General features: G+C 33.1%; 1 protein-coding gene across 2 annotated transcripts; it reads right to left on the bottom strand.

Moving 5' to 3' along the window:
* Positions 1–10,440: 10,440 nt before the first annotated feature.
* LOC149535847 (uncharacterized) lies at positions 10,441–25,106 on the bottom strand. 2 transcript variants are annotated; one of them, XM_089803831.1, is made up of 4 exons: positions 23,918–25,106; positions 22,025–22,327; positions 11,619–11,671; positions 10,441–10,939 (listed from the first exon to the last, which is right to left on the bottom strand). In XM_089803831.1, exons 1-4 carry the CDS (start codon positions 24,906–24,908, stop codon positions 10,808–10,810), a joined length of 1,479 nt encoding a protein of 492 aa, XP_089659957.1. In that variant the 5' UTR covers positions 24,909–25,106; the 3' UTR covers positions 10,441–10,807. The 2 variants fall into 2 exon arrangements, with proteins under 2 accessions (XP_089659957.1, XP_089659958.1); XM_089803832.1 differs by lacking the exon at positions 11,619–11,671 and having other exon boundaries at positions 23,918–25,073.
* Positions 25,107–26,219: the final 1,113 nt, after the last annotated feature.

Below are 26,219 nucleotides of genomic sequence, written 5' to 3'. Positions count from 1 at the left end.
TAAATTTCAAAAAAAAATCTTAAAAATAAGTAGCAAAATATATGTGCATGGAACCACCAGCTTCAACAAAAATCTATTATAAAAGTTGAGAACCACTACTAGTCAAAAAGTTAAGCGTTGTTTCTATTGTTAGAACTAAATGTACTTAGTTACTAATAAGGACGGTTTAAGGATTTAAACTCATTAAATTGATTATTTGGGGAATGATCTAGGAGACGTGTAAGAAGTTTGGCATCAAATATTGTATTATTTGGTGTAAATGTAAGAGATTGCTCTTTTAAACTAGAAATTCCAATTGATGGAGTAACATAAAGAATTTGCGACTCCTTTGAAAAAGCTATTGATAATTCAATTTACATCAAATTTAATAATTATGCAAATATTTTAGTGCTAAAAAATGAACAATTATATAGACTTCACAAATTGAGGAAACATTATTTTTTTGTTGTGATATTAAAGTTCTTAATATTATTAGCATTCAATAATACATTAATATTATCTTCTAGTTTTAAGATGATAATCATAACATGCAATTACTTGTCGCTTAACTATAAAGATACATTAATCATATCAAAAGAGTTTAAATTTAATTTTTTTAAGGAAATTGTACATCTATTATGATCAATTGACCTTTTCAACATGAACAACAACTAGCTTCTTCGCACCCAAAAAAAATTCATTATTAACTTCTTCAAAAATTTGAATTTCCTTTTATTCTTTGCTTTCTTCCAAATTAAATTGATTTCTAATAAGTTAAATATAATAGATTTGAGAGCTTATCCTTTTAAGTGGCATCGTTTTTCCACACACTTGGATGAATAAATATCAAGTAAATTGATTAGTTAAAGGTTAAGAATACGAAATGATTAGTGTGGCTTATGTGATAGTAATCAATTATTTTCTTTTTCAAACATTTATTTTTGTTAAAAATTTATGATTTAAATTTTTATATGTCAATTCATCTAGATAAAGAAAATAGATTTTAATTTAGATGTTAAACAATTTGTTGCACTAGTTCTGTTAGGGTCTATTTTTGTTCAACAACTAGGTGTGTCTTTGTGTTGTTCAAAACTAAAACTAGATAAGATAAGATAAGATAAAGATATTAATGTCCAACAAGAGACCAACAAAGGGTCTATGGAACTAAAAGATACAACAGGGAAGAAGAGCACCACACGGTGTTCAAAAAAGAGCAAACAAGAAAGAAAAGAAAGAAAGCAAGCAACACAAGAGAGAAGGATCAACAATCCTTTCTTAGTACATAGAAGTCCCACACAGAAGGAAGAGGGCCTAGGACAAGAAAAAAAGCAAAAGATGAAGAATGATCCTTTCTCCAAGAAGAGAGAAAGAGAAAGAAAGAAAGAAAAAGTCCAACAATGAAATGGGTAGGGGCAACCAGGGGCACTGTGATGTCAACGAGTGTAATAGGAGTGTCATTGATGAAGAGGTACCCATCCAATCAGGAAACCAACATAAGAACCTAAGCATACATAAGAACTGCCACCAGGCACATGTCCTAGAATGCAACCTTTAGGACCTACTGTGGTCATTGAGGTCGACCTTGACTCCCAACTAGCAGGGAAACTATCTCGAATCACCACCTTAAGGTTTTTGATCACTGCCCATTTACCCTCTTGTCAGGCAGCCACAACAAGAGCTCGAGCCTGCTTAAGTTCAGTCACCTATGATCTAGTAAGATCCTCATCAAGATAAATCTTGGTGGGGAGAGAGAAGAGCTTCCTCTTTATTGTAAGAGCCCGATGGCAATCAGCAAGTGAGAGGAACCGGATAAAGAGGGTATTGTCATACCCGACCCAAGCACAATCTAGTGAAATATCAGTGATATTTTGAATGTAAGTTTGGTCCCTAATTTATCTTAGAAGTGTGTCTACAATTACTTTTTGCAAGACAAACCAACAAAACTTTAAATAAGTTATAATTGTCTCTTCCTCTTCTCAATAGAAAGAAATATTTCATTACCTTCAAAAGTGTTTTTGTACAATCTACAAATGTTTATTCACATTTAACATTATTCATTTTTTAAGTTTCTTACATTTCTACTCAACTATTATACCTTGGTGGGGAGAGAGAAAAGCTTCCTCTTTACCGTAAGAGTCCAACAGCAATCAGCAAGTGAGAGGAACCGGATAAAGAGGGTATTGTCATACCTGACCCAGGCACAATCTAGTGAAATATCAGTGATATTTTGAATGCAAGTTTGGTCCCTAAATTACCTTAGAAGTGTGTCTTCAATTACTTTTTGCAAGACAAACCAACTAAATTTTAAATAAGTTATAATTGTTTCTTCTTCTTCTCAATAGAAAGAAATATTTCATTATCTTCAAAAGTGTTTTTGTACAATCTACAAATGTTTATTCGCATTTAACATTATTCATTTTTTTAGTTTCTTACATTTCTACTCAACTATTGTATCTTGGTGAGGAAAGAGAAGAGTTTCCTCTTTATCGTAAGAGCCTGACGACTATTAGCAAGTGAGAGGAACTGGATAAAGAGGTTAATGTCATACCCGACCCAAGCACAATCTAGTGAAATATCAGTGATATTTTGAATGCAAGTTTGGTCCCTAATTTATCTTAGAAGTGTGTCTGCAATTACTTTTTGCAAGACAAACCAACTAAATTTTAAATAAGTTATAATTGTTTCTTCCTCTTCTCAATAGAAAGAAATATTTCATTATCTTCAAAAGTGTTTTTGTACAATCTACAAATGTTTATTTTCATTTAACATTATTCATTTTTTTAGTTTCTTACATTTCTACTCAACTATTGTATTGGCTTACAATGTTATTGTACTCCACTACTTCATTTCCTTGTGTTTCTACTCCACTTCATATAGTTATTCCCAAAGCATGTGAATGAATTGACTGAAATAAGCAATGAAGTATTGGACCATAAGCATGAGCTATAATTTATGAATTAGACCTCTAAGGCAATATTGAAGACATAATATGTTGTATTACATGTTCCCAATGTGTTACTTAATTTACATATCTTAAACATGTGGATGAATAGACTAAATTAAGAAAAGGAACCATGGACCATAAAAAAAATTATCCCAAACATGTGGGTGAATAGACTAAATTAAGAAAAGAAACAATAGGTCATAAAAAAAAAGCTATTATATGAAGAAAAATGACAAGTAACCTCTAAAGTAATAATTAAAGTAATAATAAATATAATTTTCTTTGTAATGCTTGTTAAAATGGTATAGTTAATCTCTCTTATCAATCACAATATTTTCAATCCCTTTCTTAAAGGTGTATATTTTTCATCATCTGATGTAGGAGCATCTACATTTAGTTGGGACCCAACAAAATAATGAAGACCTTTTTGTGAAATTGGAATATGTTAAAAAAAGTTTTACAAATTATTAAACAATAAATAAATTAAATATTTTTAAAATATTTTTTACCGTCATCTTTATCATTTTATATTATTATATTTTCATTCAATAAAGAGAAGATGTATTTAATGTAATTTTTTTAATTTTATTTCTATAATTAAATTAAATCTTTAAAAATATTCAAATGATAATATTAAAAAAATTAAATTATTCTAGTTATTTAAAATATTAAGAATATAAAATAAAATTGTACTCTAGATTAGTGTTTCTCGTGTTAGAACTAAATGTACTTAGCTTCTAATAAGTATGATTTAAGAATATTTAGATTGCTTGTTGGTTATTTGAGAAGTGATTTAAAAGATGTGTAAGAAGGTTGGCATTATTTATTATATTGTTTGGGATAAATACAAGAGATTACTCTTTCAAACTAAAAATTTCAATTGATGGAATAACAAAAATAATTGTGACTCGTTTGATATAGATATTGATAATTCAATTTACATTAAATTCAATAACTATGCAAACATTCTAATGCTACAAAATGAATAACATTACATAGACTTAACAAATTAAGGGAATGCCATTTTTTTGTATAGTGATATTAGACTTGTTAATATTAACATTCCATGATACATTAATATTATCTTCTAGTTTTAGGATAATAATCAAGTAATATGCAATTACCTTTCATGGAACTATAAAGATGCACCAAGCATATCAAAAGGCTTTAAATTTAAAAAAAATTTAGTGCTTTTAAGAAAAGTGTATCTATTTTGAATTATACACACATTACAAACCTTGGTGATGAATTGACCTTTTCAACATAAACAAAAGAATTAGACTTTTCAAACTTCTATCATTTTAGGTAGCATCATTTTTCCATACACTTAGATGAATTAATTTCAAGAAAATCAAGCATAATATTGTTAGGAAACTTGCAGCAAAAAAGATAACCATTTTCACATAGCCCATAATAAATCTAAAACAAATATGCAATTAAAATCCACATGCAAGAGAACAGACAACATACCTATAAAATGTGACACAAGATATACCCTAGGAAACCCTCATTGAAGTTTTAAAAATGTAACCTCCAAAAGAATCCATCACCATGTATTATTCAACAAACAAACCATTGCAATACAACCATGGAAGCCTTCAAACACCACTAAACCCTATGCAATGTATACTATAAGTAGTTGTATTGCAATAGTTTGTTTTCTTAATAATACATGTGGTGATGGATGTTTTTGGAGATTGGATTTTTTACCCTCAATGAGGGTTTCCCATGGTATATCTTGTGTCACATTTTGTGGGTATGTTGTCTATTCTCTTGCATGTGCATTTTAATTGCATATTTATTTTTTTATTATTGTGGTTTATGTAGAAATGGTTATATTGTTTGTTGCAAGTTTCCTTACAAATATGAATTAATTAGTTACAATTTTATTAAAATATATGATGATTACTATGGATTATGCAATAGTAATCAATTATTATCTTGTTCAAAAATCTTTTAGTGTTAAAATTGTATGATTTAAATATTTATATTCAATTCATCTTGATAAAAAAAAATAGTTTTTAATCTAGATGTCAAACAATTTATTGCACTAATTGTGTTTGGGTCTATTTTGTTTGATAGCTAGGTGTGTCTTGTGTTGATCAAAACTAAAAATAGAAAAAATATTTTAACATTTTGAATGCAAGCTTGGTCTCTAATTTTTCTTGGAAGTGCATATATAATTACTTTTTGTAAACCAACTAAATTTTAATAAAGTTATAATTATTTCCTTTACTTGTGAATAGAAAGAAGTATTTCATATGTTCAAAAGTGGTGTTTTACAATATACAATGTTTATTCTCATTTACTAATATTTATTTTTATAGTATTTTATATCTATAATCAATTATTTTATTGGCTTATAATGTTTTTAATTCATTACTTCATTTCCTTGTGTTTCTACTTCACTTTATGTAGCTATCCCCAAAGCATGTGAATGAATTATCTAAATTGAGTAATGCAACATTGGACCATAAACATGTAAGCTATAATTTATGAATGAGACCCCTAAGGCAATAATTGAGGACATAATAAATATGTTGTATTACATGTTTATATGTTGTCATTTTTTTCACTTATCCCAAACATGTGGATGAATAAACTTAACTAAGCAAAGAAACAATGGACCATAAACAAAAGCTATAATATGCAGAAAAATGAAAAGAGACCCTAAGAAATAATTTTAAAATTAGTAATAAATATATTTTACTTTAAAATGTTTGTTAAAATGATGTGGTTAATCGCTCTTGTTAATCATAATGTTCAATTCCTTTTTTAAAGGTGTATATTTTTCACATGAGCATCTACGTTTAGTTGGGACCTAAAAAAAATTATAAAGACCTTATGCACAACCGGAATGCGGTGAATGGACAATTAGAATTGAAAATGTATAAGAGTGTCAATACAATCTCAAAGAATGCAAACATGGCATCATTTATTATAATGGTCAAGATGAAGATTAAGGGGCAATAAAGGTCAGATAACCTAGATATTTTTTGAATGATTGGAGATAATAATGTGTGTGTGTGTGTGTGTGTGTGTGTGTGTGTGTAGGAAAGGAAAGCATATAAGATAAGATAATATTAATGTCCAATAAGAGACCACAACATAGGTTTATGGGACTGGAAGCTTACAACCAAGAAGATAGCACCAAACGGAACACCAAACGATGCTGACAAAAGAACAAGTACAAACCTAAAACAGAAGATGAAGAAGAGAACAAGAGTCACCCGGAACAGGATTAGGGTTTAGGGATCCTTCCTCAAAGGGAAGAAGGATAAAAATGAATGAGATGGACAGAGGCAACCAAGGGCTTTGTTCTGTCGCTGAGTGATGCTGAAGGAGTGTCGTTGACAAAGAGGAACACTACAAGTTTTCACAGATCTGGAGTGGCCGATATCAGGGAAACTATATGGTAGCTTCATACCTCAGGCAAGAGATAAGGACAAGGTCACGATAAGTTGTACCTAGGTTTGACCCGTAGGGGAAGATAGCTACAAAGTGTGGTCATGAAGCTGTATGGATTCACGAAGATAGAGCGCAAGGCAATGTTGATTTGTGTACCTAAAGAAGTTTGAGAAGAATTTGTACTCTCTAAACAAACAATAGAATCTGCCTCCAATATCGTAGTATATGGGGCATCTAAAAAGGAAATGGGTCTCAAATTTTTCCTTTGTCATGGTACAAAGCCTACAAACCCAATCCTCTCTATCGATACGATGGTCGATTTGAATCTGAAGTCAATGAGAGCTCACCCTGAAGGAGCCTAGGGAGATACATAGTGCATGGGTCCATTGTCTATGTAAGTAGTCTAGGTGTCGAATGATCACGTCTCGAATATCCAAGAAGTGCTCGACATAGAATGCCATCCTTGGGCGTAAACCCCCTAGAGGATCAACCCAAGTTCGAATAATATACTATCTATAGATGTCTAGTCTGAAAAATATGTTCAGAACCCTGACAAGAGGGGAGGAGGTGAGTTGGAGTGTCTAGTGAGAACTGTTAGGGAGGGAGATGGTTGATGTCTATCCCGACCGATCTTAGTATGATAGTAGCTTGAGTGTACTGACAGTGGGCCCTAGAGGTGGAATCGAAGTTTGTAATAGCAACCGAAGAGTAGTACATGCCAAGTGAGGGTATCTGTGTCGGCCTTCAGCAGAGTCCGTAAAGCCATGAAGGTGGTGGAGGAACCAGATTAGGTCAAAAATGGCCACCAATCTAAAAGGGTGGGCACCAAAATAACAATATGGGAGGTGGATCTCTGACATCTGATAATCTGATGGAGGAGCAAAATCTGGATATGATCAATTGAGGCCCAATCTGAGTCTAAAAGGGAAGGCCCCCATACCACCGAACAATAGAGCATTGTGGGTCTGACTAAGGAATCCAGGAGGGATAACTTAGTTGAGGTGTCCTCGAAGTGATGTGTAAAGCACTATCTCTCAATCATGGCAAGGGAACCCAACACTTTGCAAATCTAAGGCTGAATGGTTGGTTGCAAACTGAAACAGGGCCCAGAAAACTTAACCCCAAGGTATGTGTAAGATGAAGCAATCTCAACTTCCCGACCCTAGAAGATGGAGTAATATAAGGAAGAGAGAGGGGGCTATGTAGAAGTGTGGTGTGGCTACATAAATGAAGGAATCATTGGCATTTAAAAGAGGTAGGAATACACTATAGCAAAGAAAGAGTGGTATGAATTTAGAAAGAGTATGAATCTACCCAAAGGAGAGGGACTTCATAGTGGTGAGAGTTGGCTAAGTTGGATAGAGGAGAGCATTCAATTAGAGGAGTGAAGGAGAATATATGTGTAGGCACTGTGATAAGAGAAACTAATGTTTTGAAAGAGAGGCCAATGAGGAGGCCATTTTTGTAATAGAGTCATCTTGTTTTGAAGGCTATATATTTTTGTTTATATTACAAACTTATTTAGAATTTGTCAAATCAAATAGATAATAGAGTTATTTGCATTGTTAAATATCCTTTATGTTGAGTTTTAAGTTTGCAATTGGAAGGGTATTTTTCCCCATTGCATCATTCCCACATGTATCTCCATTGATTTTTTAGGTGAAGATATTAATTTTTCGATCACAACATATACTTCCATTAGTTTTTTTACCAAAAATGTATTGAATTTTTAATCACAATTACTTTCATATAAGAAATTGATGATCAAATGGTTGAATGGATTAGACATAATTCTTTCATTAAAAAATGAAATACCAACGAGTAATGTCACTTAAGTAAATGGTAGTTCAACTAATATGAATATTTTTAATTATTCAATAGATAAGAATAAATTTAACTATGATTTTATATACATTGTTGCACTAAAGAGATGAGAGGGCACTTCAATAATATTGTAACCTATAGACTAGTAGTTCAATTCTATTACAAATGAGTACAAGATAGATGACAGAGTTCATAAATTAAATCATCACTGATCAAAGAGATGAAATGCGTATTAATTCCTACAAACCTCGTACCTATGATTTATGGTGCACTTAAGATATAAAATATTAAGACATCCTTGCACAATTATCGATTTTATAGAATTACAAGCCTACAATCATACTACTTTCTTAGCTAAAAGGTTGATACATTTTAATGCTACACTTCCTCCTTTGTTGTGGGGTCTTACCACCTTTGTTATGTTATAGATTATTAGAAATAAATAATGTAATATATTTATCAATTTAGAATTTCATGATCTCTCTCTTCGATATATTTTACTTTTTCATGGAAGGGTTTTGAGTAAATTCAAATTGTGACCATGTGCTAGTATCTATTATATGCGTATAAAAAAATTATGAAATAAAATAATGGGCATATTTTTTATATTACAAAAGATTTAGACTTTGACACTATCTATGTGCCTACAAAATGGACTTCACCATTTAAAAGTATAGTTCTCACCTTAAAAGACATATTGGTATCATTTCATGGATGAAAACAAGTTAACCATCTTCAAGTTGATCTTGTGTATACCTCTGTTAAGGAAAATTGTACCAACCACACCAAATTCATCTATAAAATAAGCATTGATCCTTGTGCCAAATTCATGTTTAAAACAAATTGACTACATAATGAGAATATATATATATATATATATATATATAGACACACGCACAAACTTAATACATTTTATAGTTTTATAGTTCATAGACTTGATAAAAAAACAAAAACTTGCCAATTTTAAATTTATTCAAAATATTTTTGTCCATTAGATTTAATTATTTGATTTGTTTATTCGTTTATCTAAAATTAATTAACCCTCCCTCTTCTTTTTTGGTGTTTCTTCGTATTTTGTTCTTATATCTTGACACATAAATATAAATTGAAAAATATATGTAACAATAAATAGATCATCTTTATTATATTGAATTAAATTTAAAAACTTATATTACATTATTATGATTTATTTAGATGCAAGATTCTATTTAGATTTATTAATTGCATGTTTTGATAGATTATGGAAGCAACTTCAATTATTTTATTCATAATAGATTCTATTATCTATGATATTATATTGATGCTTTTAGGTAAGATTGTGTGTCATTTTATTAACGAATCATACTCAATAATCTATCATCAAAATTATAGAAACAATATCAATTATTCTATTTATTTAAAACATATTAATTTAACTAAAAAGCTTTATGAAAGCAAACGATACCTTGCCTCCCTATTCTAGTCCTTGCAGTTGTACCAACGAAAATAGCCTGACACTATTTTTGCAAGATCAGCTTCATGAAAGCTCCCAATCAACCATAACTATGGTTTACATTTCGTAGCGTAAAATGCACGTTCTCTTCTGACCGACTCGACCAAAGCACCAAGCTTTCTCTTTGTCGATCAAGAGAATTTCAGATTTATGGGCTTTAACGTGTACGTGCAAAATGAAAAGTAAAGCTTTAATCATGGATTGGCAGATCAACACCGCCTTCTGTTAAAAAGATAATGCTGTCTAAAAGGCATTAAAATGCAGGAAATTGTGCAAAAACGAATCATTTTCCTGGTTTTGCCACCTTTGGGTACGTGAAGGATGCATACATTTGCTTAGACTATAGTCTTAACCCATCGATTCAGATGAAAATGTATTTAAACGTCATAACAACAAACCATAATGTTTGGCAAGGCGATTACAAATGAAAATTGTTCCTCTTGCAACTCATAATCTTTGATATGCAATTACAGTTTATTGATTTTGACCAACTTTGATAGTAGAGTCACGTTCTGATTCATTATCGATTGATTTTAGTAACGTTTATGAGATCAAATAGTTTATAGAACCAAGAAATTGGGTTTTAAAATGTAACTAAAACCATTCATTGCTATTTGTAACTAGATAAACAAATACCGTGCAGAAACAAAACATCTCGTTCCTCCTAAATAGTGACACTATTGTGAAGCATGTCAACTTAATTTCTTGTATCTCATGGGGTACAGTTTGAAATCATGGGGTGCCTGTTCACAGCCTGAGCTTAAGAGATTAATTCAATTGAACTCATCAAACATGAAAATTTAATAACATCAATTATTTTAAAAAGAACATGCCCATTCAAAAAAGAATTAAGCATATTCACTTAACTACAACCCATCTACTATTCAATAAAAACAATGTAAGGAAGCTACTTTCAGTAAGATTGCGACTCCCAAGGCATCCCACTTCTACTAATAAAGGTACAAATAATGTTTAAAACATTAACAGCAAATTGAATGTGGAACTTCCTTGAAGACCTCTCTTGCAACAAAAGTAGCCATTTCTAAGCCTGGCTATCTACACAGAATGATATGACTGTAGCACAGTACCTGGTGAACTCTGCCGACTACAGGCAGTACTAATACAAAAAGCTTGCATTAACTTTGGACTACAAGTGGGTCTCACAGCTCCATGCTTGTTCGGTCAAAATGGCTCTTGTATGTTTCATTTCTGGAAATTTCAAAATCCATAAATCTCCCGCTATTTCCATAAAATTGATGTTGCTCTTGTGATGCCTTGTAGTTATTGAAATCCTGCCAAACATAAATCCAGACTTATGAGATCAGGTGATTGAATTCTCACAAAGGTAGAATAGCAAGCTATCAATACTGACAACAGTTGGCAAAATAATAGGACACAACAGAAGAGTTTTTCCATTCCACTACATTGTAATTACATTTGAATAAGTTCAAACAACATATGATCTAAGATGATTTCCAATGATGCTACTCGTTCACCTTAACTATAGCATGAAACCATATTTGCAAATTTTTGTAGGACAATCTGTTGTATTGGTTTTTTTTCTACTTTGCATTTGAATAGATTTGGAGTGGTGTTGTTAAACTAATGTAAACTTCAATATTTTACATTATGCCTCCGAGTGACCTAATAATTCATGTTTTGATAATTGACCTACTATTCTGGGGATTACAAATAAAATGCTTCCTCAAAACTTTCATGCTTTGGTGGGAAGGGAAGATAATTAATATCCTGTTCCTCCCAAAATAGTATGTGCATGACATTTATCGGTTTAGTATTCTTTCGTGGGCTTTATATAGATTACAATTCGCAATTCTTTAAGCCGCTAATTTATAGGATATTGTCTATTTAAAGAGGCAATGGTACAGATTCTTTTTAATGCTTTCATTTGAATCAGTATGTTGGAGTTCTATTGTGAGAAATATTATCTCCAAATGCTATTTTCTTATGTACCTTCTTTTGGGATGAAAAACTTTGCATAACCTCATTTGTTGTTGCTCCAGGATCTGAGAGTGAGAATATCAAGTTAGTTTACAAGTCATAATACTTCGGAAAAATATATTTTAGCAGCTCATAATCTACTATCATTCATCGTACTTTTAATAAAGTTTCCATAATAGAGCTTTGAGAAGTTTTAACATTGTCAATTATAAACCTGCTGCTTAGCTAAGTAATCTGTATTTTTAGGCATACTCTCCTGGAATAGCCTATTGCAGAATTTGATATGTATTTAATGAAAGCACGTGCATGCAGAGGCTATAACCATACAGAAAACTCTATAAAAATTTGATGCATTAAAGTTTTCAAGACATGAAGATGTCTCTCAATAGTTCAGTGTTTGCAATCTCTAAGTTTTGTAGGGTATAGGCATCTGCCATCAAGCTGGGAAAAGAATAAGACTGGCAAACAAAGAAGTTCAAATAATTGATCTTCTTGATAAACACGTCAGTAAGGCAAAACATATCAATTATTCGGATCATCTGAATTAAAAGAAAACAGTTAACAAGCTGTAAAACTAGACAGAGATATAAAAAAGCACAACATAATAAACATTATCTTTCAGCATCATCCATGAAGTTTATCAGCGACTCATTGTTGTGTCTAATATGTATAAATTTATCAAATCCTACATCAGTTTGAACCAGTGATAGACCTATGGGCCAATATCATTATGCTTTTTTTTATGTCATCAAGCTCATTAAATCTGTAAATGCTTCGGATCACCTGCTAACGTTTCTTTCTTTCCCCAAGTACTCAAAAAAACAATAACATGCTAAAGACAATCTCGGAAACAAACCTGTAACTGCAGAACTGTTGTTTTTATCATACCAGAGAGATAGAAATGAGATTTACGAGGATTGACCTGACAGGGAAAGTAGACTCATAAATGTGGGAAAAGTAGATTTAACCATTTGCCAAACAAATCTTCAATGCGTAGAATAACCTTTTTGCTATCTCTCATACCACAAGGGAATGGAAAACTGATTTAATATAAATCTGTTCCAACTCAAGCTAAGTGGTTCAAGATATAACTTTCATGGTATGTAAATTAATATATGTAAACTGCAATTTAATAAATGAAAAGAACAAATTAGACTATTTTATGAATTAGGAAAGTCAGCTTTATGTTTGAGGGTGTCACGTGTAAATCAAAACAAATTAACCTGAGATTTTTAATAAAAATAAGAGATTTTAGGTCAGAAACCATAACTGAATAAGACGTCAATCTAGAAATGAATGAATGATAGGAGAAGGCAGTCTTGAGAAGGGACCAACATGTAACTTATTTGAAACGCTTCTCCAATCTACTACTTTTCAAATTATAAGAGAAATCTAAAATTATAAAAGAAATCTAAAATGATAACATAGGTTTTCATTTGTGGAAACATTCTTGGCATAAGACATTATAACACAGTAAAAAGAGCAAAATATTACAACTACGAGAGGGTCCCAAGGCTTGTAAATGTGTTTCTAGCACGAGGTCATAAGCAAGACTCGTTAAAGAACAAAAGAGGACATCATCAAAATAGAACCGGCTGATATGCTGAAGATCAAGTACTTGCACAATGGACAAATATAATTGATTATTCTCTTAATTATTCTGAGCATTCATAAAAAAATGAATGAATATATGCAGAATTACCATTACACATTCATTGCCGGCAAAGAAAACACTTACATTCACTATGAACAAAATATTTTTAATAATAATATAACGTTGGACTTAGAGACTAAACCCTTTTATCCTAATGTACTAAATCTACGAAACGATTGTGTGGCGTAGACAATATGCTTAGAATGTAGCCAAATTGCACCATCATTCTCTTATTAGAATAGCTTATAGAATCCACAAAACTCGTTTATATTGTAGCCACTTCAGATTATTGATTGGTTGCTTGACCAAAATGATGAAGTACCATTTTTTTCAAAAAGTGTCTGCTATACTGATATTGTGGCCTTGTCTTACAGTATATTTATATGCCCTAACAAATTGACGTGCAACTTGCATTGCCATTCACAAGAGGTACAAAGTTGACAAGCTATGAAGTTGTCCTTTTTTAAAACCCTCAATCCATGAGATATGTTAATCAATCATAGATGACATAGCATCCAATTGTGTTTGAGTGGCCACTTATATTACTACATCTTTTTCACAGCTCAGAAGTGAAGGCATGTGATGGATGTTGTGATAGTATCAACCAATTCGTCCCTGTTTGTTCAATCAATTCAACCTTCTTTGTTTGACTCAAATGTGTAGGATCCAAATCAATAGGAAATTGGATTGTGAATAATGTTTCAGTATCTCAATATGAGTATAGGCTATGGAACCAGATACAGAGAAAGATCCAGGACAAATGTGTTTTCATCAACATAGTGAAATACTGTATAAGGACAATATCATACTGATATCACAGCGGTTTGAGAGCACCTAGTAGTCACTTTCTTTTTTGTTTGGTGCAGCTAAAATTTGTCGACTTTATGACAAGCCTATGGTGTTTGATACAGATCATAATGTTTCACGTACTTTTGTTCAGTTGAGTGAAATCTTGTTTAGTAAAATTTCAATGCTATTCCCAAATCCTTCATTGTACACTAGTTTTTCGAATTGTGAAAATGTTTAACCCATTTGTCAATAGGTGCCCTGCATCAGAATCCATAACATTTGTGGAATGGCATATGCCTTGTAGACTTGTTGATGGTAATGGTGTAGGCATGATGAATGTAACTAAGAAATTATGTAGGCAATCGGAAGGATGAAAATTATTATGCATTTGTATTAAGTGACTAAATAAGTGATCACTTCAGCTTTTTCAATTTGAGAATGGAATATTATTGATTTATCCACTTAAGCATTTAGAATTACCCACATAACTTGCTAGAGGCTAACAAATTAACTTTGTGATCTGTATTAAATACCATGCATAGATGAACATCAAATTGGAAAAACAATATAGATACCTATCAGGCTTGGAATTTGATGGTCGTAATGGCTATTTTTGCACTTTTGAACCGTATATAATAGTCTAAATTTTTTTAGATCATATAGGGTAACATGTTAAATTTTTATAAAATCATCAACATGACACTTTAAAATATCAATAAACCGTAAAAAATTATTATATTATATATATTTTTCCCTATAATATAAATATATGCTATAGATTTATTTATTTATGTATTTTAAAGTGAAAGATATGAATGTTTCTAAATTTTAATATATTTTAAAATGAATTTAGAAACTTTCTGTTATTAATAATTATTATATTATTATATAATATATATTATTTTTGCACATATTACTAATTTATACTATTGGAGCATGTCCCCATGCCGCTGCTTAGCTTATTTTTGCTAGCAGCAGCTACTCATTGTTTTGTGACACAATTTGTGGAGCTTGTGGCCCCATGGATCAAAATATTTTAAATCAATTTTTAATCATTGCTTTCCAAATAATTCTGAAAACTAAAATATAGGAAAATAAAAAGGGGATGAAAAAAATGTGGTGAAGACATGTGTCGCTTTTATCAATAAGCAGTCACTGCTTATTTCCAGCCCCCCCTCTTTTCCCACAGCTTATTTTCATTTGCTAAAAAATAGTTGCTCCACAAAAGTAGGAAAAGATTCTAAATTTTCCTTTTCCTACCATTTTTATTTTTCATGGGAACACGTTACTGCTTAAAATTAAGCTGAAAATTGATTTACGCAGCAGCAGGGGGACATGGTGTTAGTATGTAATGTAGTGTTTCTGTTTTGTTTGCCATATTTTTATATTAATTTAAATCTTTCTAAATTAAAGTGTACAAATCTAAAATTTGTCTAATTATTTTTTTAAAAACTCATGTATTATTAATTTATAATTATTTTTCTAGTGCGAAAATAAAAGTTTCTATATAAATTTTTATGTATTATTATTACTTTATAAATTTTTGAACTTCAAAAAATTTCATATTGATTATTCAAAAAAAATGACAATCAAAATATTTCATAAAACACAAAAAGAAATATATCAAAATGATCAAACTGTCATAGAAAATCATATGACAGGTGGGGGTGACCGTCAAATTCCAAGCCTAATACCAATGGTTTCAATTAGATTTATTCACTATCTTCTTACTCACAACTATAGTTATAATGATTGTCATATATGAGTTTAGATGTTTGAAAGTCAACTTGAGGCAAATAAGAATCAAGGTAAATAGACTTTCATGGTCTTGATGAAACAATAAGTTTTGTATATATGTTCAATAAATTCCTACTCGTAACTATGGTTATAATGATTGTCATATATGAATTTCAATGTTAAAAGTCAACAAGCCAAATAAGAAATCAATGTCACTAGATTCACATGGTGTTGATGAAACAATAAGGGTTATATATGTGTTCAATTTGTTCTTTGATTGTTTGGCATAGCAAATAAAAGACTTATTACGAATCTAAATGCCATTGTTAATATACAACACAATAAGTACTGCTAAAATTTAGCCAATGTTTCGGTTACTAACATGATCAGCTAATTTGAATTAGTGTCCTTCATATGAACTTGTCACTAGGTGTGCTGGAAGGAACGTTGTATAGGAGCAAAGCTTATTAAAAAAGTGTGCTCATTATAAGCTCAAAGGTTGCTCGTTGTAAGCTCGACTCTCCAAGTTATTGTTTTCAATTTATATTAGAGTTTTTGCAATATGGGAAAAGGAACATTGTATCTGGCCACAACTTATTAAAAAAATTGGCAAATGTAGGTACAACCAGTCAAGATATTGCTTTTAAGACAGAATTTGAATTAGTGTCCTTCATATGAACTTGTCACAAGGTGTGCTAGAAGGAAGATTGTATAGGAGCAGAGCTTATTAAAAAAGTGTGCTCATTATAATTTGAATTAGTGTCCTTCATATGAACTTCTCACTAGGTGTGCTACAAGGAATGTTGTATAGGAGCAGAGCTTATTAAAAAAGTGTGCTCATTTTAAGCTCAAAGGTTGCTCGTTGTAAGCTCGACTCTCCAAGTTATTGTTTTCAATTTATATTAGAGTGTTTGCAATATGAGAAAAGGAACATTGTATCTGGCCACAATTTATTAAAAAAATGGGCAAATGTAGGTACAACCCATCAAGATATTGCTTTTAAGACAGAATTTCCAAATGAAAGTTGTAGTTAAAGTTTGTAGCAAATGTAGGTACAACCCTCCAAGGTATTGCTTTTAGAACAAAACTTTCAAATGAAAGTTGTAGTTAAAGTTTGTAGAGTAATACGGAAGACAATCCACTCAGTTGTTAGCCCAATACTAAAGAAAAGTGAACAATGATCAAAGGTCAATTGAAACAATTAACTAATATGTCAATTATCTCCCCTTTTATGCTCTATTGCTACATGCAAATACCTTATATATTATGTGTCTTACGTTCCACATCTTAATTGTGTATGAAGAAACTAAAATAATTAAGTCGGAGTGAAAGCCAATCTCCTTGCTTCATTACATGATCAAATGTGTAGAGTCCATGAAAAGATCACAGGTGCATTGGTCAAACTGAAAGGCATCACGAACTACTTATACAAGCCTACCTTTGACTGGAATGCCTCCTTCTAACTATATTCTAGGGTGGTTGGACTAAGATGGTATCCAAATTTGAGATCAATACTTTAAGCATCTCAAAGTCTGTCACTTCCAAAAATACTACCATTATTAGGGAGATGACACCTTTTTTTTTTAAATGATCATGTTAAGGGGATGGTAGTCAATGTAGAGATGCCACACACCATTTTACTTAAGTGTCCTTGAATAGTTGGACAATTGCAAGTTCAATAATTTAACTAGTTTTACTAATTTGATTAGTCTTAAATTTTATTGTGAATCTCATTATTATGATTATTCCTAAATTTTATTGTGTATCTCAATATTCTAGCTAGTCATATGGAAATAAAAATGTCAAAATAAAGTAAATTCAGTTCCTAGAATGAAACATCTGGATGGGATATCTTTGGTATTTTACAATTATCTCAATATTAAATTAAAGTTTGTTGTAATTTGCCATTGTCGAGCCACAAGTTGTTCAATGAGTTGTAACAATGTGGATTTGAGATGCTTCACATTAACTCTATGTGAACTGTGAGTAGTAGTAATGATTTTTCTCAAGAGCTTTATAATCCTTTTTGAGGGGATTGCATGAACAAGGAGAATCGTTATCCTTGAGCATGCATCTAAGTCAAAGATTATAGCTCTATAGGTAGCATAGTCATACAAGTTATAACATTACGAATTTCCAGCAAGGCCACTCAAATATACAACAAAATGTTAGTTGAGCTCCCAACCCCACCAAAAAGATGAGTGAATTAACATTCCTTTATTTGTAACCTTAAATGTTTTTGAATTTGACTTATATAGTGATTGTCTTCTAGCTTCCAAAGTTGATGGCATAACTTTTATCAACACTTCATGTGTGAAAGATGCTTTTTCTTCTACATTACAAATTGTTGACTGGTTATTAATGTTTATGCAAGAGGGGGCATTAAAATTTGTATTTTTCTTAAGTTATTGACTGTGTCATAATCAATTGGACTTGAATACTTCTTGATGCTATAAATTCTAAAGATAATTATATCTCTTGAAAATAGTTCTCGAATCTAGACACCCTAAACCACATTATCCAGGACAAGGGCTAAGGTTTCTCTTCATAACAAAGTTTGTTTATGCCAATTCAATGTATTGTAGCGTCATAAAAGTTAGGTCTATCATTAGTATAAGGTGAGGATTGTTGCACATCTCTTGAGGATAGTTCTCAAGTCTAGACATCCACAAACTTCATACTTATGAATAACTACATAGTTTGACCTAGAAATGTGTTGTCTTCAAACAAGACGAATTTAAAACCAATGTTTTTTTACCAAGGAATTGAATAATTTTATTACAAAAAGAATTTAGTAGATATTAAATAGGTTCAATAGGAAAATCAAGCAATAATTTTGAAAAGAAATGGAGGCCAACGATGATAAATGATAGCAAGGCCATTTATTGAAGTCAATTAGTAGTTAAATTTGAAGTAGGAAGAAATAATTTAGAATTTTTTTAATTCTAGATATGTATAATATTTTATGATTTTTAATTGGAAGTTAAATATTAAAGTGTACAATAATATTTGTTCTTGTATCATTTGTTTTATAATTTAGTGATCAAGTTTATTCAATAATATATTTTTGTGTCCCCTCAAAGTTTAAATATTTTTTAAATTTATATTTCAAATGAAGATTGTTGAAAATTGATAAATATTGAAAACAAAAATGTTCTTGATAAATTGTAAAATATTAGAACCTAAGTCTAATATATAATAGTGTAATATATGTCCATCATAAAGAAACAAACTTTCTAATTAAATAATTTTATTCTTGAATTAAAGAGAACTTATCAACTAGAGTCTTGGAAATTATTACAACAATTGAACTCAAAAAAAATAGAAAAATCAAAAGAAGTCAAATGACAACATATAAACACTAAAAAAATTGTAAGAAAAATAAATTGATTGAATTTGACTATGGAGAAATAAAAAGACTACATATATGCAAATAAACACTTCTTTTACTATTATTGAAGACTACATTTGCAAATAAAAACTTTTGATATTTAACAATCATTAAATTAAACATCTAATTTTAAAAAGAACCTTTACCATCATATGAAATGAAGTTCAAATTTGAAATCAAAAGATGAACAATTATAAATGAAAAATTTACCAAAAGAAATTTAGATTAAACTAATTGAATGTGATTTTTTAAGTATTTAATTTAGTTTTTCAAATTATTAATATAAATAAAATAAAATATTTTTAAAATGAGAGAAAGTAGAGTTTCAAGTATAGACCACTTCTAACTATACACAATACATGTTTTTAACATAAATTTAAAAAACTCTGTCACAATTCTACACCTAATCAAATGACTCATAAACTTAAGCTACAACTAGTATTTGTTTTATATTATTTCTCTAAATGTTTATTAGAAAAAGCAAATACCTATTATAACTATTTTACTCTTGTTAATTATATTAATTTCTTTTAAATACATTCCATTTTTAATTTAATTAAAATCAAATTATATTCACTATAATGATCAATCCATATATATCTTATTAATTATTTTTAATTTTAAAACTTAATTTATTTTACTAAAATAAAATATAATTTCTATTAGTATTCTATTCCTAACACACAAAAAAATTAACCTATTAAAATTAAAATATAGAGAGTTATTAGAGAGTTATTCGGCAATGTACACAATCAAATGAAAGAATTGAAGTCCTAATTATATAAATAAATAAAACTATGATATAACACATATCTATAAACTTAAACTTTTAAAAAGTTAACATATAAATAAATGAAAAGTAAAAAATACAAATAACATAAATATTATATATAACATATGAAAAAATAAGCTAATTCTTAAATATTTCAAAATTAAGAAATCTTCACTGATGTATACTAATATACTATTTCAATTAACAAATATAGTATCATCATTTTATATATATACCAATTTAATATTCTTTCAATTAACAAATATAATCTTGCATAATCAATATCATCTAATCTCATATATATATATACACACACTTTATTATACTTGTCCTTATATGTTACTTTATTGTTATTATTTTTCCTAATAAATCGACTCTACATAATCAAATAATTGAGAATGTATAAGAAATAATTTATTTATTTTAAAGTTTACTTAAAAGCTAGTTCTGAGAACGAGCTCCATTCTTTCCTATATTTTATTCTCGTGATATAAACTGTCTCTTGTATATATATTTTGTAATGGTCGCTATCCAGTAGGTTTCGTGGCCAATACAAGCGCACAATAAATCCAGATATGGCCAGCTGTTTGACTTGTCAAACCACTGTATGCTGCGAATTCATTCGGCAGGAGTGGTAATGGCGGAAAACAAAAAGCGATTGCGGGCAAGACAACCAAAAAGAGGCTGTTTTCGCGTTCATGGAAGTTTCGAGGATAATCCAGTTTATTTGCAACGTCACAGAAAAGCGACGTATTATAAAACAGTAAGATTTGATTGTAGTATTGTTTAACCAGAAATATATGAACAATCGCATTATTTTACAAAGAATTGCGCTACATTCAATGGAAGCCATTAAAGCGAATGGAAAAGAAGCAGGAAGCTTCTGAAATGGCGGACCTGCGAAAAAGAAAAGAGCGAGAAGGCCTGGAGAAAATCGAAAGTACAAGACATAATATGATTTCTGATTGGAGACCGTTGGGGAAGGCGAGTACGCTGCATGCGAACATTTAACAGCGGGGCCAAAGTCAGGTACAATGAAAATATAAAAAATTGAAGTTATTTAAGGTGCAGTGCGAGTACTTGGATTTGACAAGGTATTTGCTAGATGGACATTTCAAATCGATATAATGAACTTTTACTGTTGTGACAACTTGGTAGATAGGCCTTTCATAACTATGTATGAAATTTGGAGGCATACGACTGACAGATCGGCGTACATCATGGTGAACATTACGTGTAGAAAACTAAGACAATAATGCCGGGATAACTGCGTAGTTTTGGGCTGTCTGTGTAAGAGAGATCTAGATTATGCAACTTCTAAAATAGTGTCGAAATACTGAAGAATGTCAATAATTTGGCAGAAAATACGAAACATATAGAGTTAAAAGATCGCCTAAGTTTTAAAAAAGTGTCGGAATACTGAAGAATATCAATTTTTAACCAGTAAATACGAAACATTTAGGGTTAAAAGATCCTCCGAGTTCTAAAATAGTGTATACTGAAGAATGTCAATAATTTAGCACTAAATACGAAACATTTAGGATTAAAATATTGCGCAAGTTTTTTAAAAATGTTGAAATACTTAAGTATACCAATTATTAACCAGTAAATACGAAACATTTAGGGTTAAACGATCCTGCGAGTTTTTATATAGTGTTTGTGGATACTGAAGAAGATCAATAATTTACCAGTAAATAAGAAACATTTAGTGTTAAACGATCCTGCCAGTTTTTATATAGTGTTTGTGGATACTGAAGAAGATCAATAATTTACCAGTAAATAAGAAACATTTAGTGTTAAACGATCCTGCCAGTTTTTATATAGTGTTTGTGGATACTGAAGAAGATCAATAATTTACCAGTAAATAAGAAACATTTAGCGTTAAACGATCCTGCAAGTTTTAAAATAGTGTATGTCGATTTTAAAGAACATGAATAATTTTTACCAGTAAAACGAAGAATTTCCACGTACAAAATCTGAAAAGTTTTTAAGTAGTGTTTGTTGATACTGAAGAACATCAATTATTTAGCAGTAAGCCGAAACGTTTAGGGTTCATAAAATATTGCATTGCTTACCTCCAAGGATTCCGCTGCCTTGAGCGCCGTAAACTCCTGCGGCTCCGGCACTGGGATCTATCATGGTTGATGTTGAAGCAACACTTCTTCCGCCCAGTTGAAGCTCCGGCAGATTCGCAGTCGTGTTGGCGGCGTTTTCCAGCCGGAGATCGTGGAGAACTCCCCGGAAAATGTGACCGCCGATCCTTACAGTAGTCTGGTATGCGTATTCATCTTCTCCGTCTTCGATCCCCATCATCCTCACGCACTTGAAAACTGCTTCGGTCTTTACTTCCGCCGGTAAACTGGCCTTGAAGTTTAAATCTGTGACAAAAAAATGAATATTTGCAATTCGTCGGAAAACGCGAGTGAATGAGAGTTTGGAATGGAAATGCATCTTCTAACGATTTCCGTAATCGGTTAGATAAAAAACACATGAATGTTTGTGAAAAGTTGGGGCGGGCTTTGAGATTAAGGTTTGATCTGGGGTTAAAAGTGCGGGAATGGCGATCATTTAAATCTGCGATGAAAATGAACATTTTGAAATTCGTGGGAAAACGCGAGTGGTGCTCTCAATCAATGAATTTTTGCTAACGACTTTTGTTATCAGTTAGATCGAAAAGCATAAGAAAACATGAATGATGGAAATGGGAGTGGGCTTTAAGGTTTGATTTGGGATGAAAAGTGCGGGAAGGATGAACATTTAAATCTGCAACGAAAATAAGCATTTGCAATTCATCGGAAAACGCGAATGTGATTGAGAATTCGTAGCGCAAATGCATCTCGTAACGACTTCCGTTTTCAGTTAGATCGAAGAAACATGAATGATGGTGAAAAATGGGGACGGGCTTAAGGTTCGATCTGGGGTAAAAAAGTGTGGGAAGGATGAAAACCTGAAGGTGTTATTTTTATAGTGTGCAGATTTTTCAGTTGGGGATAAAACTGCATTTATATTCTCTTCACATTATCTGTTCTGGGGCAGTTGGGTCAGAATATAGAATCGGGGCAATATAAAGAAATAATTGGCCTGCAGAATATCCTGACAATTATCAGAAACTGCAAAGAAACAAATTTATTTTTCACCGTCATACGAAAACATAATTTCCCATAAATGGACAAGGAATAAGACTTATAAAGGTTAATTGTCTTAGGCGCAGATATGCTGCAAATTTTGTCATCGCATTGCGAGAACAGCAGGTGTTCGATCATGGCAGGCATTTCATTTCATTTCATTTCCTACAGAGTCTATACCCTTCCAGATATGTCTTAGGAAAACAATAATCGTGTTCCTCCTGCTGGGAAGGCTTTTATGGTCTCTACCTGGGAGACACACATCCATGGCTGACAGTAATCTGAGCGAAGATAAATCTAAGTTTTTCTCAACGGTGAAGAATTGTTGGAGGAAGGCTTGTATCTGGGAAACACACCCACATCCGTGGCTGACAGTAATCTGAGCGAAGATAAATCTATGTTTTTCTCAACAATGAAGAATTGTTAGAGGAAGGCTTGCATCTGGGAAACACACACATCCATGGCTCTGACAGTAATCTGTGGGAAGAGAAATCTATGTTTTTTCTCAACAATGAAAAATGGAGGAAGGTTTTGATGGCCTCTATCTGAGAAACATACATCCATGGCTGACAGTAATCTGAGCGAAGAGAAATCCATGTTTTTCTCAACAATGAAAAATTGGAGGAAGGCTTTGATGGCCTGTATCTGGGAAACACTAATCCATAGCAGAGAGTAATCTGATCTAAGAGAAATCTATGTTTTCTTCAGCAATGAAAGATTGGAGGAAGGCTTTGTTTATCTGTAGGTGGAAGAAAAACACAAACACATCCATGGCGGACAGTAGTAACTTGAGCAAACAGAAATCCATTCGAATGAAAAATTGAATCAAGATACAACACAGACCTTGGTGAGTCGAGATTTGTGCAGAATTGATATCGGAGCTCCGCGGAGGAGTATTAGCCGAAGTAGAAGTATGAGAAGTAGTTGCAGCATTGGAGGCGGAGACAAAACGGGCTCTTTTGCTCTTGGGCCTCGGATGCCCAGATGCAATGGCGGCTGCTTCAGCCTGCTGTCTCTCCCGTCGCTTTGCAGCAGGAACCCAAGTGCTCTTCACATGCGTCACGCAATCGAATCCCCGGCTCTTGCAACAAGTCCTGCAACGCATATGAACACAATCCTTCTTCGCCTGGTTTCCACAATCCTGACAAGTCGTAGAGTTGGAATTCGCAGACGAAATCCCCGCCACCGCCAAAACTCCCCCTCCTCCTCCTCCACCGCCACCTGAAACCCCAACCCCAACTCCGCCAGATTTCTTCCCACCATCGACCTTGCTCAGCTGCAACTGATCACCAGCAGCGGACAATTCACAGCTCTGCTGAGCGGAGATTTCCATAGCACGCATTTGAGAAGCCATGGCTGCTTTATCCTTGGATTCCTCGTCTCTCAGATCCCTCGCATGCTGTTGCCACACTTGAATCGACTCCTCGCCGCCCTCTTCATCCCTGTGAAGAAGCAGAGACGCAGGAATGGAGGAATGATGATCGACATGATCATGATCAACAACCCTAGAAGAAGAGGCGCCACCACCACCACCATAAGCAACAAAGCTGCCGCCTCCACGATGAACTGCCGAGCTGCAAGGATCATCATCCCTCTGCCGAACTCTCCCATAAATGCTTACAAAATCCTCATTTCCTCCTCCACCTCGATTCACAACATCCCTTAGGCTCTCACGGTCCGCACCACCAATTCCCCCACCTGAACCCCCCGTGGAGATAGAAATCGAACCCGCCGCCCCCAATCTCTGCCCTCCGCCCACAAATCCCCCACTCTCACCTCCTAACATCCCCCCCACCGCCATTTCAATTCCAGAGGCCGGAAATCCATACCCCATGGATCGAACAAGTGCATACCCACGACTATCATTCTGTTGATGTTGCTGGTGGTGGTGGTGGGAGCTGCTGGGATTCGATCCTCCGCCGCCTCCGCTTCCACCACCATTGAATCCTAGAGAGAAATCCCGCTCCTTTATCACTCCCCCTCTCGGCAACTGCAAAGAGGACGTCGCTGAAACAACCCACTCCGGAATTCCTCCTCCTCCTCCTCCTCCTCCACCACCGCCGCCCTGTGTTCTTCTTGGAGCCCCCGACACCCCTCCTGCTCCTCCTGTGGCAGCCACAGCGGGCGCCACAGCTGCCACTCAAAATCTCTCCTCTCACCACTCCTTCTCCCTCTCCCTCCACCACTCTATCCCGCATCGACAGTTGTCACGCCCCTTTTCTCATCCCCCCAATCCCACCATCACAAAAAAACATCAGCCGTTTCTCCACTCTCGCTCCCTTTCCCCCTTCCTTCTCCCAACAATTCAATTCACCCTTTTCCTCCGCTACCAAGATCCCAACTCCACCCCAATTCCGGCTGACAAGCCCAACACCATAGAATAATGCACACAAACGGGCACAATGAGAGAATGAGAGGCCGCCTGCTGAAGCCCAACACGTGGAATCCTTAGCGGAATCTCTTCCACAACTTTTTATTCACACAGGCCGCTTCCTTTCCATGTCCGCTGGTTCTCCATATGACCACAAGCTCAGAAAAATACTCACTCACATGGCACACAAAATCCTCACTCAGAAGGCCCACTCAAAATATCATTCATTCACTCTGCTTACCTTATTTGGTTTTCTGGCGTTTGCTTCTGCATACGACCACAATCACAGAAAATCCTCACTCACACAGCACACAAAATTTGCACTCACTCACCCTGCAGCCTTTGCTTTTCTAGCGTTTGGTTCTCCATATGACCACAATCACAGAAATGTCTCCACTCACAGAGCACACAAAATTTGCACTCAAACTATCATTCACTCACTATTCTTCCCTTCTTGGTTCTCCGGCGTTTGGTTCTCCATATGACCAGAACCACCGAAAATCTAAGAACACAAAATTTTCACTCACTCTGCTTAACTTCCTGGTTTTCTAGCCTTCAGTTCTCCATATGACCTGAAAAAAATGCTTGCACTCACTGCCATTCACTTAGCTTGCCTTCCTGTTCTCTTGGCGTTTGGTTTTCCATACGACCAGAAGCACATAAAAATCTCCACTCCCAGTGCACACTATGATTCACTCACTCTGCTTTATTGGGTCTCTGGTTCTCCAGAAAAATTCACTCAGTCTGATTACCTTCTAATCCTCTGGTTCTCCA

Source organism: Cupressus sempervirens, chromosome 10, assembly GCF_028749045.1.
Source record: "Cupressus sempervirens isolate cs-2001-9-10 chromosome 10, ASM2874904v1, whole genome shotgun sequence".
Classification (NCBI taxonomy): Eukaryota; Viridiplantae; Streptophyta; class Pinopsida; order Cupressales; family Cupressaceae; genus Cupressus; species Cupressus sempervirens.
Note: the sequence above shows the minus strand (reverse complement) of the source record. Positions and strands in the feature narration are given on the sequence as shown.